This window comes from Panthera pardus, unplaced genomic scaffold (genome assembly GCF_024362965.1).
Source record: "Panthera pardus isolate Hobbes unplaced genomic scaffold, ASM2436296v1 HiC_scaffold_13, whole genome shotgun sequence".
Lineage (NCBI taxonomy): Eukaryota > Metazoa > Chordata > Mammalia > Carnivora > Felidae > Panthera > Panthera pardus.
Window position 1 is genome coordinate 95,629,914 of NW_026526688.1, and position 18,334 is coordinate 95,648,247.

Sequence of the window (18,334 nt, forward strand, 5' to 3'; positions counted from 1 at the left end):
GAGCACTTAACCCACTGAGCCACCGGGCGCCTCAGCAAACATTAATTTATTAATTCACCAAATCTTGCATTGCATGTGTGTGCTGGGTAAGCTTTGGGGATAGAGCTATGACTATGACAAAGCATCCTATTTCCATGGAAGAGATATAAGTGAATAATTAAGTAATTAATACTGCTATATTATGTGAAAAAAATAAACAAGGTGCTAAAGTAGAAATTACCACGTATACAGTATAGTAGTGATGTTTGTGGCTGAGATCTATTTTTGGTAGAATGTTCAGAGCAGTCTTCTCTACGGCAGTAGTATTCAAGTTAGCACTGAAAGTTGAAGAAGGAGCCAGAGAAGTGGACCAAAAAGAGGCCCTAAAGCAGGAAAAAATTTGATTATGCTTGCATAATGTATGGGAACTGGTCTCAACTGTAATCAAATAGTAGTTATTTGAAAATACATTGAAAGGGACAGGAGGGCTACTCCTGTTGATCATGTGTTTAAAAATACAAGACTCAATAGATAAAATATAACAAACCACCTGTACTATTTGAATTGAGTCAACTTACTGGCTTTCTAGGCCAGCACCGTCTGATGGAAAACTTACTGTTTTGATGGAAATGTTATATAATCTTGTGCTGTCCAAAATGGTAGCCACTGATCACATGGGACTTTGGAGCACTTTAAATGAAGCTAGTACAACTGTTAGATGATTCATTTAATTTTCATTTTGTTTATTTTTGAGAGGGAGAGAGCAAGTGAGCACACAAATGAACAAGGGGCAGAGAGAGGATCCCACAAGGGGCAGAGAGAGAGAGAGAGAGAGAAAGAGAGAAGTGGGGCTTACCCGGGGCTTGTGTTTTACCCGAAGTGAGGCTCATGTTCAACCCAAAGCAGGGCTTGTGCTCACCTGATGCAGAACTCGAACTCACCCTAAATGGGGCTCGAGCTCACAAACTGTGAAATCATGACCTAAGCTGAAGTCAGATACTTAATGACTGAGTCACCCAGGCACCCTATTTAATTTTCATTTTAAATAAATAAAATTTAAATAGATGCGTGTGGCTTGTGCCTATTGTATTGGACAGTGCAGTTGTAGACTCTCCATTTGCTGAATGAAACCTTGTTGATTTTGCATCATCCCATGATGATGTTAGAAAATCAATGACCGTAGCACTTTAAAAAGAGCCATTTGTAAGAGTTTAGCAATTTCTTACACTCTACATTAATAAAGTGATAAATGATGAAAATCAGTCTCTTCACGATATGAATCATATGCTACAACACCCTTAAAATGTGCAACAATATGGGCACCTGGGTAGCTTAGTCGGTTAAGCGGCCGACTTAGGCCCAGGTCATGATCTCACAGTTTGTGAGTTTGAGCCCCACATCAGGCTCTGTGCTGACAGCTCAAAGCCTGGAGCCTGCTTCAGATTCTGTCTCTCCCTCTCTCTCTGCTCCTCTCCTGCTTACACTCTGTCCCTCTCTCTCCAAAATAAACAAACATTAAAAAAGTAAATAAAATGTGAAGAAACATTTTCACAAAATGCGAGTCAGCTTGTATTTTCTTCCAAAGGATGGCAGAAAGGGTGTCATTAACATATTTGATAGCCAGAGATATAGTTTAAAATCAGGGGCACAAAATTAAACATTCAGAATTATAATTAGAATATTTAGAGAGTGTATAGTTTCCTCAGAGGAAGAAAAGTGTCCGGAAAATTTGTCTACCCAACTATAATTCAATATTATTGGCATTCCTTCTGTGATATACTCTGACCATCATCACAGGAAGTCATCTTGGGATAAAAATAAGTAGAAATTACTTGTACAGTATCCATTTTTCAAGATTCAAGATATATAAAATTCTGTATATATTGCTTTTATTTAGTGTAATTTATTTAAATTTTGTTTAGGAAATATAAAAAGGATATTTATAAATGCTTTTAATTATTTTTATGGTGAGAATAACAATGTATAGAATTGTCAGATCCCTATGTTGTACACCTGAAACTAAACATGTCAATTATATTTCAATTAAAATACATATATAAATAAATAACACCTATAAATATGGTAATACATATATGTAAATTCTTTTTTTAAAATTTTATTTTTTAAGTAATTTCTACACCCAATTTAGGGCTCAAACCTACAACCCTGAGATCATGACTCACACTCTCCACTGACTGAGAGAGCCAGGTGCCCTTATGTAAATGCTTGTGTAGTTGATATCAATCTTACCCTCCCAACTTGATTTTTTCCACTAGATCTTGAATTATTAAGTCCTACATACTTTTATTCTAAAAGTTTCACTAGCAAGTGGGAAAGGATTACTGAATCTATATTATTATTCTATGAAAATTTTTTATATTTTGTTTTATTATGTTTATCTTTATAATCGTATCATTTTTTCAGCTTATTTATTTATTTTGAGAGAGAGAGAGTGCAAGCAAGTCAGGGACAGAGAGAGACGGAGAGGGAGACAGAGAATCCCAAGCAGGCCTGAAGTGGGACTCATGAATCATGGGATCATGACCTGAGCCCAAATCAAGAGTTGTACTCTTAGCCAACTGAGCCAACCAGGTGCCCTTAGGATCATAATTTTTATAATTTGGATTATTGGTCCTTTATTCTTAGGTTGGCATTTTATTAGCAACTATCATTAGAAAATAGTTTCAGAGCAGTGTCTTTATAGAATTCAGTTTAACCAATATATGTTGAGCACTTCCTATATGTAAGGCACTATGCCAGGAGCTTTAGTGCTATGAAAATGTGTATCATAATACTACCATTTCATAGGGACCTAAAGACTAAGAAATATGGGTTTGAGAAAAATGTTAAATAACATATTATTTAACATATTATTATTCGTATCTTAACCTGAAAGCCAAAAATGAGTATCACAGGGAAAAAGGTGATCATATATAGTTGGAGAGATCAGGGAAAGTTTCCTGAAGGATGTAGCATGTTTGATGAGTACTGAAAAGTAGCTAAGATTTTAAAAGAACTTCAATGGGGGCTAAAAGAAGAGGGAGTGGAGTATTTAGGGAGTAAAACATACTTCATTTTTTCGAAGTGTGTTTGGCGTATATGAGAGAACTTCAATGGGGGCTAAAAGAAGAGGTAGTGGAGTATTTAGGGAGTAAAACATACTTCATTTTTTCAAAGTGTGTTTGGCGTATATGAGAGAAGTAATGGAAAATAACATTAGAAAGGATAGATTGTATTTGCATTGTAGAGGGCCTTGAATGGTTAAATTGAGGAGTTTGGACTTAATTTAGTAAACACTAGGAGATTACTAAATATTGTTTAAAAGAATGATAAAGTGGAGTGAAACATGGTAAGAGTAACAATTAGGAAACTTCTAATTGATGGGTGGGAGGTTAATGAGAGCTTGAATTATTATTTTGTAGAATGCCATCCATCTCTAGCTATCAGTCATAACATTGGTAGTTGATTTGATTTTTATAAAAATTCCTAAGAAATTTGAGAAATAATATTTTTAAGGTTTGAACCACTTAGTTATCCCAAGAAGATTTTAACTAACTTTTGGACAATTGAAAGTTAAACTATCTCTTGCCCCTTAATTAATTCTTTAATAAACACAATAACTATTTTTTAATAGTCTAGGATTGAAAAAATCCCTCTCTGAAATTGCATAGACTACTGGATTCATTTATTCTTTAATCCATCAGGATTCTCCCTGGAAGGTTACCTTTTCTTTTTGTCTAATTCATCTTACAGTTCTGGATCCATGTAAACATGTCTACTGAGGCTTTATATTTTGAGAGCTAATCCTTCCCATGTTGGTTGAAAGCTAATCCTTCCCATGTTGGTTGGTTAGCCAATAGATTTTCCCCCATATTAAGAAAAAAAAAAAGAAAAAAATAGACAAGATTTATTAAGAGCTTTCTACATGTCAGGAATTATGCTAAACATTTTATATAACATTATTCCTTATTAAATTTACATATTTCTTTTTTATTTTTATTTTTTATTTTTTTTTAACGTTCATTTATTTTTGGGACAGAGAGAGACAGAGCATGAACTGGGGAGGGGCAGAGAGAGAGGGAGACACAGAATCTGAAACAGGCTCCAGGCTCTGAGCCATCAGCCCAGAGCCTGACAGGGGGCTCGAACTCACGGACCACGAGATCGTGACCTGAGCCGAAGTCGGACGCTTAACCGACTGAGCCACCCAGGCGCCCCAAATTTACATATTTCTTATATATTCTTCAGTACAGTTAATTTTTCAGTAAAGTTATAGCATCTTTTTTTGTTTTTTATTCTCATGTGCTACCTTTTGTTACAGTAGTGAAAAGATATTATTTCTTTTTACATTTTCAAATTATTGCTGGCACTTGGGAAGGCTACTGTTCTGTTGATCTTCTATGGGATAACTTACCATATTCTCTTATTAGACCTAATAATTGGTAGATTATACATAGAGTTTTCTGGGTAAATGGTCAAATTATCTGTAAATAATAAGAGTGTTGTTTCTTTTTCAACTTTTAAATTCCCAGCCCTTTACCCTAGTTCCACTGACTAGAACTGCTAGTGCAGTGTTGAATTTAGCAGTGATAGTGAGCAACATTGTGTTATACCGTATTTAATGCAGCACTTTTGATGTTTCACCATGAAAGATAGTAATTGATATAGGTTTCTGATAGATACTTTGTCAAATTGAGAAAAATTCTTCCTATTCGACTTTGCCAAGAGTTTTTGTTACATATGGATGTTAAAATTTACCAAATGCACTTTCAACATCAATTTAGATGATTACTCTTTCCTGTTTTGTTTTTTAATTGCATTAAAAGATTTTTCTACGTTTGTGAAATTTTTCACTATAATTTTAAACTACCGTCATTTTGGCTTCGATGATGTGAGAAAACATTTTAAGATGCGATATTCTCTGTTGTAGAAAGCTGTCTTCAAAGGAGGTGGAGATGACACATTAGAGAACACACTAGTTGACCAAAGGTATGTTTGAGTTACCAGAAAAATACTGTTTTCTTAAATATATTTATTATTGTTAAAATAATTTCTTTAATATTAGGATTATTTCATGGTCTGCTATAATTAGATTTAAATGATCTGTCATTGAATATACAAGTGCGGGAAAGCCAGCATTATAATCTACAAGAGTAGTTCTCAATTGGGTGATTTTATATCCCTCCTATTTGCAACCTCCTCCAGACCTTCCAAGAGTAATATGGATGTAATCTGAAACTGGCTCCCGTATGTGGAGGGCAAGGACAGACTGAGGGAAGAGGCAGACCACTCCGGGTTGGTAGGTGGCAAATTTATTAAGCAATAGAACCTACTTATGAGTTATCTTGTTGTAGAACACTGCAAGACAGCTAGATTTCCTCACCTGCCTGCCATAATCTTAAAAGTTTGTGTAGAAGCTTTAACTGGGTTCAGTCACATACACAAAAGGCCTTAACTGGGTTCACTTACATCCCAGTACAGACACCCTCTGCATCACATTACTATCTTAAGGCTGTATCCTTGGAGCTGCTTCTGGGTGTGAAGAAGACAAGCAGAATACATATTCTAAGTACAGGGGAGGGTCAGGGAAAGGCCTCCAATTGCCCAGGTTCAGCTCAAGGGTCAACTGGCAGTTGTCTTGATGACCTCCTTCATTACCTCCCCTTCCCAGATATTTGATAGCATCTGGAAATATTAATTGAGATAAGCTTGAGAACACGAAAAAGGCAAAGTATTGATTTTTATGGATAAATTTAACATAAAAATATTGATGTTCTATTTAATTCACATGCTACATATTACACTAGATTAAACAGAATATGAGATTTTTAAAATTATGTATTTTTATTAGCTTTTTAGCTCCTCTTATTATTGAGTATGATAAACATCTGGAAGAACTAAATGGGCAGCTGAAATATTACCAGGTATGAAATCATAGTTTTCAAGTTTTTTTTATAATATTTTATTTTAAAAAAAGAAGTAAAATACTCTTCAAAAACATTGATGGGGAATAACATATTTAGCTATATCTAATCAATTCTTGGCTCTCAATAAGAAAGTATGTGTGTATTTAAAGATTATCTTCAGTTTCATTTTTTTTTTTAATTTTATTGATTTATTCTCAAGTTAGTTAACATACAGTGTAGTCTTGGTTTCAGGAATAATTCATCTCTCATATATGATACCCAGTGCTCATCCTGAAAACTGCCCTCCTTAATGCCCATCCCGTCACCCATTTAACCCACCCCTACCCACCTATTCATGTCCCCACCATCAACCTTCAGCTTGTCTCTGATTTGAGAGTCGTCTATGGTTCGCCTCCCTCTCTGTTTTTATCTTATTTTTCCTTTTCTTCCTCTGTGTTCATCTGTTAAGTTTCTCAAATTCTACATGTGGGTGAAATCATATATCTGTCTTTCTCTGACTGACTTATTTTGCTTAGCATAATGCCCTCCAGTTCCATCCATGTTGTTGCAAATGCCAAGATTTCATTCTTTTTTATTGCTGAGTAGTATTCCGTTATATTATACATATAAACCACATCTTACTACAGTTTACTTTTCATCTTTGACAATGGTACATACAGATGACTGGCATTTTAGTAGGCAGTTACATTAGGGTATATGGAAATCATGGTTGTCAGAGCTATTCCAGAGAAAGTGGTGACAATGTTAACTTCTTCCTTGTGTGAAGCCATGGGAGTGCGATTTACTGGCTAATTCATTGCAGTGTTTCTACAGTGTAAAATAAATGTAACCTTACTTTTTAGCCTCCCCACCCCCGCAAATTTTTATCTTAATCTATTCATCAGTTCAAAGACATTTGGACTTTTTCCATAATTTGGCTATTAATAGCACTGCTTTAAACATTGGGGTGCATGTGCCCCTTCGAATCAGAATTCCATTGTCCTTTAGATAAATTCCTAGTAGTGCAATTGCTGTGTTGTAGGGTAGTTCTATTTTTAATTTTTTGAGGAACCTTCATTCTGTTCTCCAGAGTAGATGTACCAGTTTGCATTCCCACCAGCAGTGCAAAACGGTTCCCCTTTCTCCACATCCTCGCCAACATCTGTTGTTTCATGAGTTGTTAATTTTAGCCACTCTAACTGGAGTGAGGTGTTATATCATTGTGGTTTTGATTTATATTTCCCTGATGATGAGGGATGTTGAGCATCTTTCCATGTGTCTTTTGGCCATCTGGATGTCTAATTGGAGAAGTGTCTATTCATGTCTTTTGCCCATTTCTTCACTGGATTATTTGTTTTTCAGGTGTTGAGTTTGGTAAGTTCTTTATAGATTTTGGGTAATTAACCCTTTATCTGATTTGTCATTTGCAAATATCTCCTGCCATTCTGTTGGTTGCCTTATACTTATGTTGATTGTTTCCTTTGCTTTGCAGAAGCTTTTTATCTTGATGAGGTCCCAATAGTTCATTTTTGCTTTTGTTTCCCTTGCCTCTGGAGACGTGTCAAGTAAGAAGTTGCTGTGACTGAGGTCAAAGAGGTTGTTGCCTGTTTTCTCCTCTAGGATTTTGATGGTTTCCTGTCTCACATTTAGGTCTTTCATCCATTTTGACTTTATTTTTGTGTACGGTGTAAGAAAGTGGTCCAGGTTCATTCTTCTGCATGTCACTGTTCAGTTTGCCCAGAACCATTTGCTAAGGAGATTGTCCTTTTCCATTGGATACTCTTTCCTGCATTGCCAAAGATGAGTTGGCCATATATTTTGGGGTCCATTTCTGGGTTCTCTATTCTATTCCATTAAAATGTGGGTCTGTTTTTGTACCAATACCATACATCTTGATGATTACAGCTTTGTAATACAAGTTGAAGTCCGGGATTGTGATGCCTCCAGCTTTGGTTTTCTTTTTCAGCATTACATTGGCTATTTGGGGTCTATTGAGGTTCCATACAAATTTTAGGATTGTTTGCTCTAGCTCTAGAATGCTGATGTTATTTGATAGGGATTGCACTGAATGTGTAGATTGCTTTGGGTAGTATCGACATTTTAACAACATTCTTCCATTCCATGAGTATGGAATGTTTTTCCATTTGTTTGTGTCTTTTTCAATTTCTTTCATAAGCTTTCTATAGTTTTCAGCATACAGATCTTTTACCTCTTTGGTTAGGTTTATTTCTAAGTATTTTATGGTTTTGGTGCAGCTGTAAATGGGATTGATTCCTTGATTTCTCATTCTGTTGCTTCATTGTTGGTGTGTAGAAATGCAACCAATTTCTGTACATTGATTTTATATCCTGCGACTTTGCTGAATTCATGTATCAGCTCTAGCAGGTTTTTGGTGGAGTCTTTCAGGTTTTCCATGTAGGGAATCATGTCATCTGTGAAGAGTGGAAGTTTGGCTTCTTCTTTGCCAATTTGGATGCCTTTATTTGGTTTTGTTGTCTGATTGCTGAGGCTAGGACTTCCAACACTACGCTGAACAACAGAGGTGAGAGTAGACATCCCTGTTGTGTTCCTGATCTCTGGGGGAAAAAGCTCAGTTTTTCTCCATTGAGGATGATATTAGCTGTGGTCTTTCATATGTGGCTTTTTTAAAGATATGTTCCTTCTATCCCAAGTTTTGTGAGGATTTTTATCAAGAAAAGATGCTGTATTTTGTCTAATGCCTTTTCTGCATCTGTAGACAGGATCATATGGTTCTTATCCTTTCTTCTATTAATGTGGTATATCACGTTGATTGATTTGTGGATATTGAACCAGCCCTGCAGCCCAGAAATGAATCCCACTTGCTCATGGTGAATAATTCTTTTAATGTACTGTTGAGTTCTATTTGCTACTATCTTGTTGAGAATTTTTATATTTAGGTTCATCAGGGATATTGGCCTGTCATTCTCTTTTCAGTGGGGATTTTGGTTTTGGAGTCAAGGTAAGGTAATGCTACCTTCATAGAATGAGTCTGGAAAATTTACTTCCATTTCTGTTTTTTGGAACAGTTTGAGAAGAATAGGTATTAACTCTGTTTTAAATGTCTGGTAGAATTCCCTGGCAAGCCACCTGGCCCAGGACTCTTGTTTGTTGAGAGATTTTTGATAACCCACTTACTTATTCATTGGTTACGGGTCTGTTCAAGTTTTCTATTTCTTCCCATGAGTTTTGGTAGTGTATGAGTGTCTAGGAATTTGTCCATTTCTTTGTCCAGTTTATTGGCATATATAGTTTTTCATAGTATTATCTTACAGTTGTTTGTATTTCTGTGGTGTTGGTTGTGCTCTCTCTTTTATTTGTCATTTTATCCATTTGGATCCTCTTTGAGAAGTCTGGCTAGGGGTTTATCAATTTTGTTCATTCTTTCAAAAAGTCAGCTCTTAGTTTCATTGATCTGTTGTACTGTTTTCTTTTGGATTCTATTTCATTTATTTCTGCTCTAATGTTTATTATTGTCCTTCTGCTGGGCTTTATTTACTGTGGCTTTTCTAGCTCCTTTAGGTGTAAGGTTAGGTTGTGTATTTGGGACCTTTCTTGCTTCTTGAGACAGGCCTGAATTGCAATGTATTTTCCTCTTAGGACTACCTTTGCTGCATCCCAAAGAGTTTAGACTGTCGTGTTTTCATTTTCATTTGCTTCCATGTATTTTTCAATTTCTTTTTCAATACCCTGTTTAACCCATTCATTCTTAAGTAGGATGTTCTTTAACCTCCATGTATTTGGAGGCTTTCCAAATTTTTTCTTGTGGTTGATTTCAAGTTTCATAGTGTTGTGATCTGAAAATATGCATAGTATGATCTCAGTCTGTTTGATCTCAGTCTGTTTGATCTCAGTCTGTTGGGGGCTGTTTTGTGACCCAGTATGCGGTCTATTTTGGAGAATGTTCTCAACTACAATTTGTTCAAATAAACCTTCTGCCCCTTTCTCTCACTGTTCTTCTTCTGGAACTCCTATGATATGGACACTTGTTTCATTTCATGGAATCATTTAGGTCTCCAATTCTCCCCTCGTGATCTAGTAATTTCCTTCCTCACCCCCTTTTTTTTTTTCAGCTTCCTTATTTTCCAAAATTTTATCTTCTATTTCACCTATTCTCTCTTCTGCTTCTTTCATCCTCGCTGTCACTGTATCTAGGTTATTTTGCATCTCAGTTATAGCATTTTTTAATTCATCATGACTAGTTCTTAGGTCTTTGATCTCTGGAACAAGAGTTTCTCTGGTGTCTTCTATGCTTTTTTCAAGCCCAGTTGTTAATCTTATGACTGTTATTCTAAATTCTTGTTCAGATATATTATTTATATCTGTTTTGAGCAATTCTCTGGCTTTGCTTCTTGCACTCTCTTTTGGGGAGAATTCCTCTGTTTGGTCATTTTGGCTAAATTTCTGTCTTTTGTGTATTTTAAAAGCTTCTTGTGTGTCCTGCACCTGAGTGTACTACTGTATTAAAAAGGGGTCATACCCTATCCAGGGCCTGGCACTCCAGGAAGTGGTTTTTGTATATGTGGTGTGCACTCTGTTGTACATTTTGGCTGCTCATCCCAGTGATCAGTACTGTGCAGAGCTCCTCCTTGCTTATAGTGGTGGAGTGTGTGGACCTTCAACCAGGGAAGCTTTGATTTGTTGTTGAAGTAACCCTGGAAAAGCATAGGGAAAAAAAGGGTGGGGGAATCCTGATCCCATAAAAAGAAAAATGAAAGGAGAAAATAGTCCAAACAGCAAATCAAGGGGGGGGGGGGAAGGGGGGAAAAAAAGGAAAAACAAAACAAAACAAAAAAGTATAAGGCTAAATTCAGAGGAATAGGAAAATAAGAAATAGGAAAGGTGGAAAAATGATAGAATAAAAATTTCTGCTAAAAAAAGTTATATTTATGCACACACACACACACACACACATATATATATAGAATAAGAATTGACCAAAAACAAACCAGAAACTATGTGCCTGATTCTAAAAGAATAAAATAGGAGAAAGAACAATTAGAAAAAGAAAGGAAGGAAGAAAAGGAAGAAAAGGAAGAAAAGGAAGGAAGGAAGGAAGGAAGGAAGGAGAAACAGTTGTCTTTTGGTGCCTAGCACCAGTGGCTGTGCTGGTCTGGAGGAGAGGCCAGCTGAGTTGGCTCAGTCATTCTTGCTCCAGTAGATAAGAAGTTGCCAACCATGGAGGAGCGGTGTTTGGTGTAAGCATGTCCAGCCTCCACTGGGGGTGCTGTGCTGCTCTCTGAAGTTCCACTGTGTTGGTGTTGGGGAGAAAAACGGCGACATCCCAGTCTCGCTCCCCCGACTGGGTGTCTCAACCCATGCTGTTCAGGTAGTCCTCACAGAATAGCAAGGGTGTTCACTTTGCACTGCTCCACAGCCTCCCAAACCTCTTAGGCAGCTTGGCTGCGATTCAAAACCTGATGTCGTCTTCAAGGACTCCACACCGTGTGCACCCCATTCTGCAGTATTGCCACTCTGCCCTGCTGAAAAAAGGCCTTTGGCTGGCACGTGCAGGGTCTTTTGTCCTTGGAGAGGCAATGAATCATCTTCCCAAAGTACTCCAGGAAGGGGACTGTTCTCTCCTAGTGCTCTCCTGAAATTGCTACGCTGTGCTATACCCTGGGGTCAGCTCCCTCCCTCCCAAGGAGCACACGAGTCATGGCACCGGCTCTACCTTGGAGAGAGTCTTGCACTTCCAAAATCTCTCTGCTCCAGAGGCTCCATCCTGCCAAGCTGTCTCCCTACAACTGTGGAGATCCTCTGCTACTCTGCAGATCGATTTCCTGGGTGTTCCATGTGATCCAATCTCAGTACAGCTGTGTTTGAGGGACTAGGAAAATTCCCATTCCCCTACTTCTCTGCCATCTTAACTGCCTCTGCCTCTTCAGTTTCATTTTTTAATCCAGTGTTTCCTTGCTCCTGGTATATCACAGGAGCATATCTTAGATGCTTGGAGCACTTAAACTCATTATTTGTTTACATCTTTATTTTTCCCCCAAGAAGACCAAAAACCACCTCATATAATTTTAGACTTTTAACCCTCATCCTACCTGTATTTCCCTTTGTTTGGAGAATGGATTTTTTCCCCCAATTTCAAACATTATGTCTATCAGATTTGAGATTCATTTGATCATCTTCTAATATAGGTAGGATTATGCTGTGGCATCTTTTGTCTGAAATCCTCTTTAGTAATGAAGGTTTATTTTAGGAGTGAAGAGAGTTTAGAAACCAAGGACCCTTCTGTACCCTAGAATTTCTAAAATTAGGATATATGGGAGGCTGATAGAAAACTAGAGTAATAGCACAACATTGTTCAGGATACAATGTGAGTTTCAGTGAGATACATTTTTAAAGTATACTTGATATTTATAACCTGTTTCTTTGATTTTAAAATGTTTACATTTTTCTCCCAAATTTTGATATTTCTGATTATTGGATAACAGAAGCATTTGTTAAAGAGATGCTACATGTCTCAAGCCCACCTGGAGGCGTTAAACTCCCTTTCCTAGTGTTTGAATATACTTACTACTGTGTTTGGTTTAGATACTAATCTCTGGATCAGTTCAGTTGGGTAGCAAGTTTCACTGAATTTAATGCAAATGAAAGAAAGTAGAGCAACATTATATAAAAACATCTGCTTAAGACTCATTTCCTCAGAATGGGGCTATAGATGGGCAAACACTAAGAACTTTCTTTATAGCTTCCTTTTCTGTTCATGCAGGGACAGCAAGAGATCCTATCATATGCCTTGAAGTCTAGTGCATAATCCCTCAATTCTTGATGAATGAATATAAACCAGGTCTCATTGGAACAAGATGATTAGATCTAGCTTAACAATCTCCTATTTGTAAATAAATGGATTGACTAAAAGGATTTTACTAAAAAAATACATATGTTTATATCTTCTAAAAATAAATTTGGGTTTTCCATTGCACTTGAAATTATTTATACTTTCCAAGAGTAATGAAAGTGATCCTGTAGATCCAAATTTCAAAAACAAGCATTTCTTTAAATTGCAGTTCCTGTTTTATGATAAGTTAAATAGGTGCTTTCCAAGTCTGTACTATGTCCTTTTTTTTTTTTTTTGAGCCTGCAGTCATTTAAATTTGAACCAACCATAGATGTCTTTTAATCTTTCTAACTGACAAAGAGCAACAGAAAGCTCTCCTCTGCACAAATGGCATTTTGCTTTTATTTTTAGGGCTAGTGAATTTAAATTTTCTGCTGAATTTACTCTCAGAATTGCTCTAATGATCTATTATGTGGTTTGTTATAAAATGGGATAGCTAGTTATCTTGAATTAAAGGTTTAATTTTTTAATAATTTGATTCATATATATCTTTAATCAGCTATGTTACTAAGGTGTTTAGCTTCATTTTTCCATTTAGCATTCTTAATCTAAGGGTGATTATTGAGTTAATTACAAGAGAGAGGAAACTAGCAAAGAGCCCAAGCAAGGGTCTATAACAAGAGTAGTTGATACTTTTGAGGAGAAAAGATACTGGCTGCTACTTCTAAGAACAGTTGCTCACATAGATATTACTGATTAGAACTAGTTCTTAGGATTTATTGACCCACTAAAAACATAGTTTATTCTTGTAAGCAAGAAAAGTGTGACTATAATTCTCTATATGAAGGACTTTTTTCGAAAAATATAAATAAGGGAATATTTGATGCTGTTGCTGAGATTTTGTTTCAACTATTAAATATATTTTGAAATATTTTATAGTAAAGAATGTTTAGTGTGACCATAATGATTCACATTTAATCCTAGCTATTGCATATATATTCTAATTATTTTGGTAATTTGAGTAAATATTTTTTCAAGATAAACATTTTTGCAACTTTTAAATATCTTGCAAGATTGTGCAAAATCACTTTTTGTAAAAAAAAAAAATGACAAGATCAGAATAATTGCTACAACAAAATCCAAATCTATTAGTATGGCATTCAAGACCTGCTGTCTGCCTTTCTAATTTTCTTTCATTGCATCGTTGCTCTATGTATGGTCAGTTCTCAGTCATCTGATCGTGAATTCATTCATTTTGGCTTAATTGTGATTCATTCACAGCAAGGACCTGGAAAGATTCACCTTTCCCAAAGCCAGAATTGTATTTAGAGTTGGCTGTTACTGATTTCCTAGACCAAGATGCCTTGAGCTTCTTTGGTTGAAAGGGAGACAAAAGGGCTTAGAGCATTGCCTGTTCTACCCTTCCCTTACCAGGTGCACTCCAGGCTTTGCTTCTCTTCTTTAGCCTAGGATACCCAATCAAGACTAATGGACATATCATGAGTTGATTGCAGTTTAAGTGCGATTTTACATGGCCTCCTTCCTACTCTCCCCTTGCCTATTTACTCTCACTGAGAGCTGACTACTATTCCTGTATTATCTAATACTTTTTGACTCTGCTTTTACGCATATTTTTCCCTACTTGAAATGCCTTTCCTTCCTGTTGAAATTTTACAATCCCTTTATCTCCTCAAAGAGAATTAATCATACCAATCTCCTCTTTACAATATATATTTTATTCTTGTATTTTAATTAGTGATTTTTTTTTAACCATTTTTCCCATTAAAGTATTTGTTAGTGACCATATGGGTTTACCATAGCAACCTTGTATTGTCTGGAGAGTTTAGACAGTTAATGGTGGTGGTGAATAAGAGACTAAGTGAATTACTGCTAAAAAGATCTCTATTTTTTTTTTCCACTATTAACGTTATACTTTTCCAAATATAAGCTCTTCTATGGGCTTCATCTAAACTAAAGTGAATTAAGATAAACTATATTCAGTGAATTAAGATAAACGAATCTGGCATTTGTTACAGTGACATACTGAGGAATATATATGTGAACATCTATAAATCATAGGGTTACATTTATAAATATTTCTTGTGTCATATAAATATTTCTCTTTATTTCAAAATGAATGTTTTATTATGTTCCAAGTATCATTAAAATATCCATATTTACAAGCACTTGTTAGAAGTAAAGAATCATTGTTTCTTATCAGTAGACTAGTGTCATAGAGTCTGCTTGTATTTGAATGCATTACTTAATAGAGAACTGTCTGCAAAATGTATTGCTATGACCATATTTTAATCTTTCAGAAACAGATGGGTGAGATGAAACTACAACTTGAAAATGTCATCAAGGAAAATGAAAGGTAAATAAATTAACTTCTTTTATTGTTATCCTAGATAATATTTATTGTTGTTATTTAATATTTTATTCATGTAGTATACTGGTTATGAGTGAAGACTCTGGAGCCTGATTTCCTATTTCACTCCCAGGTCCATTACTTACTAGTTTTGTGACTTTGGACAGTTACTTAACCTTTTTTGTGCTTTAGTTTTCTTATCTGTAAATTGGAGATAATAACCTATTTCATAGGGCTGACTGTAAAGGAACATAGAGTATGTAATAAGTACTTTATACATACTAGCAATCATTAACAGTACAGTTTATAATAATCATGTATGTTCCAAAACATACTGATAAAAACCTACAATCCACCGTCTAGTTAAGAGCTAAAAAGGTTAGCAATACTGGTACATCTACCCATGTTTTCTTGCCCTATCCCATTCCTCTCTTTCCCTCTGCCAGAGGTAACACTTTGTTGAATTTTGTGTTTATCATTCCCTTGGTTTTTAAATTTTGTTATAGGTGTCTGTGTCCCTAATGATAGATTATTTAGTTTTCTGGGGGTTTTTTAAGCTATATTAAAATTGTATCATTTAGTCTTCTGGGACTTTTTTTTCCCCACTCAGTATCATGCACAAACAAGTACAAGAGTTTCAAGGGATAAAATTGCTGGATCATAGATTATGAAATATTCATTTTTACAGTGTAATGCCAATTTCCAAAGTGGCTGTGCCAATTTACATTCCCACCTGTGATATTTATGAGTTCTTATTGATCTATATCTTTTTATCAGCACTTAGTCTTACCAAGTTTCTTAATTTTTGTTATTTTGAGTCTTAGGTTGTTTTTTACTGTGGTTATAATTTAATATTTCCCTGAATACTAATATGGTTAACCATTTTTCATATGTTTATTTACCCATGTAGTGTTGTTTTCTCATGAAATGCTTGTTCATTTCTTTTTCCCATTTTCTATTTATCTTTTCCTTATTAAATTGTCAAAGCACTTTATATAATCTGTATTCTGAATATTTGTTGGTATGCCAGTCTGTGTGAATGCAGTAACAATACTGTAAACCATAACCACTAGAAATTTCAGGAAGGGATTCAATCACTTAACATTTGCTACTAGATCACTAGCTTTAGGATCGTATTTAGGGGCTATGATCCTGAAGTCAGGAATTTTTGGTGCTGCCACCATCTCTGTTCCTACTCCTACAGCATCATTTCCATAAAACTGGAGACTTGACATTGGAAAGTGAGGCACGGGGTATTGACTATAAGTGACACTCATGTCTATCCAGTTTTGCGTGCTGTCTTACCAATAGAAAAATGTTCTCAGCTCTCTTCTGTCTTCCATATCCCCCTCAAGTGCTTCTCACTGGTGATACTTTAATCCCACCGACAGCTCCAGCTACAAGGACCTCTGAGAACTGTAGTTTTGGACTTTCAGCCTCTGTGATAGAGACTGAAATATGGAAAGGAATGGGAATGAATGTTGCCACAGTACCATACAACATGCTAGATGATAGGTATTTTCATAGATATATTCCCAGGTTCTGATATGTTTGATAAACAGAATTTTCTATTTTGTTTTTAATTTTAAGGTAATTGAATCTGTCCATCTTTTTTCTAATGGTTGTTCTTTGTGTCTCTAATAGATCCTCTCTTAGCCTATGATCATAAAGATCCCGTATTTTTGGCTAAAAATATTTAAAGTTTTATTCTACCCCAAGTTTCTTAACTGTAACTTAAAATTTTTTTTTTTTTTAATGTTTACTTATTTTTGAGAAGGAGACAGAGCATGCATGGGGGGAAGGGCCGAGAGAGAGGAAGACACAGAATCCGAAGCAGGCTCTAGGCCCTGAGCTGTCAGCACAGAGCCCAACACAGGGCTCGAACTCACGAACCATGAGATCAGGACCTGGGCCTAAGTCGGCCACTTAACCAGCAGAGCCACCCAGGCGCCCCATTAACTTTAACTTTTAAAGATCATGCACCTGGGCTGAAATCTGATAGATCTCTTGTTAACTTGTGTAACTAGTCCAAAAAGTAAAGAAATGAAATTTTTTTAATTCCAAATTCATTTAAAGCATGGGCTTTTTAAAAGTTAACTTTCTTTTGTTTGCGTTTTGCTACATTATATAGCACTTTCCTTTTAGTTTTGTTAATTTATTTTAAAGCATGTTGCTCTCGAGAATAAACTAGAACTCCCACAGAATTCGTATGTCTTATGACTATTTTGTCACCTTCTACCTTACATTTTAAAAAATACGTTTTGGGGCGCCTGGGTGGCTTGGTCGGTTAAGCGTCCGACTTCGGCCCAGGTCACGATCTCGCGGTCGGTGGGTTCGAGCCCCGCGTCGGGCTCTGTGCTGACAGCTCAGAGCCTGGAGCCTGTTTCAGATTCTGTGTCTCCCTCTCTCTGTGACCCTACCCCGTTCATGCTCTGTCTCTCTCTGTCTCAAAAATAAATGATAAAAAAAAAAAAAAATTTAAAAATACGTTTTCACTATTTCTCCTCTCTTCTAATTTCTGAAAGCGTCATATGTTTAAGCCAGCAATGTTTGCCAAAGTGTAACATAAATCTTTTAATTGGGTTTTCAGTTTTCCTCATTTGTGTTTTTTCCCCATAGAAAAGTTTTTCTAATTTTAACTTTTTATGGTTTACTATTCTTTCTCAAAAAAGTTATTAAATAAGCGATGCTATTCCTAATAAAGGACATTGCTAAGATTTTTGAATCACCAATGTATGTAGATTAATCTTGTATTTTAATGTACTTGGGATAGACAAGGTGTATTATATGGTTGAGATAATCCTTTTTCCTATATTTGACTCAACATATTTAACTTCCTTTCATGTCCAGGTCTTTTTAAGCTAGTCTTTTAAAAATCTGCCTTCACCTATTTAACAGTAATGTGGTTGTGTCTCATGAATGTATTTATTCCTAGTACAATAGGAAAGTGGGAAAAATAGATTCTGAACTTATTAAAAAGGCACTTTTAGTAATTTGAAAATGCTATCAAGTTTTAAAGTGAATTTTACTTATGTTTTTAGGGCAACATCTTACTTTTAATTATGTATTGCAATTAAGGGCTGCAAAATCAAGAGAGTTTATCACTTTTAAGGAAAATATTTAAATATTCATACATGGTCAGTTCTGAATAATAGAAGCTGGCAATGACATGGATTGTATAATAGTATGCAATTCTATGTTATTGAGTTTTGGGAACATTTTAATATTTACATTTTTATGTGGATGTATGTTTTCTGGGAATTGACTACAAAT

The 18,334-nt window shown here is 35.7% G+C and overlaps 1 protein-coding gene across 4 annotated transcripts in view; it reads left to right on the forward strand.

Moving 5' to 3' along the window:
- SCLT1 (sodium channel and clathrin linker 1) overlaps positions 1 to 18,334 on the forward strand; it is a 220,471-nt gene that overhangs the window by 19,968 nt on the left and 182,169 nt on the right. For 3 of the 4 annotated variants that reach the window (XR_002072497.2, XM_053901255.1, XM_019419585.2), the window contains exons 3-5: positions 4,910 to 4,968; positions 5,831 to 5,903; positions 15,012 to 15,067. Coding sequence is in view for 3 of the 4 variants with exons in the window: in XM_053901255.1 (XP_053757230.1) it covers positions 4,910 to 4,968; positions 5,831 to 5,903; positions 15,012 to 15,067 (188 nt within the window). In the remaining variant the exon portion in view is untranslated. Of the gene's footprint in view, positions 1 to 4,909; positions 4,969 to 5,830; positions 5,904 to 15,011; positions 15,068 to 18,334 lie in introns of those variants that run through there. The other variant, XM_053901254.1, reaches the window with a different exon arrangement.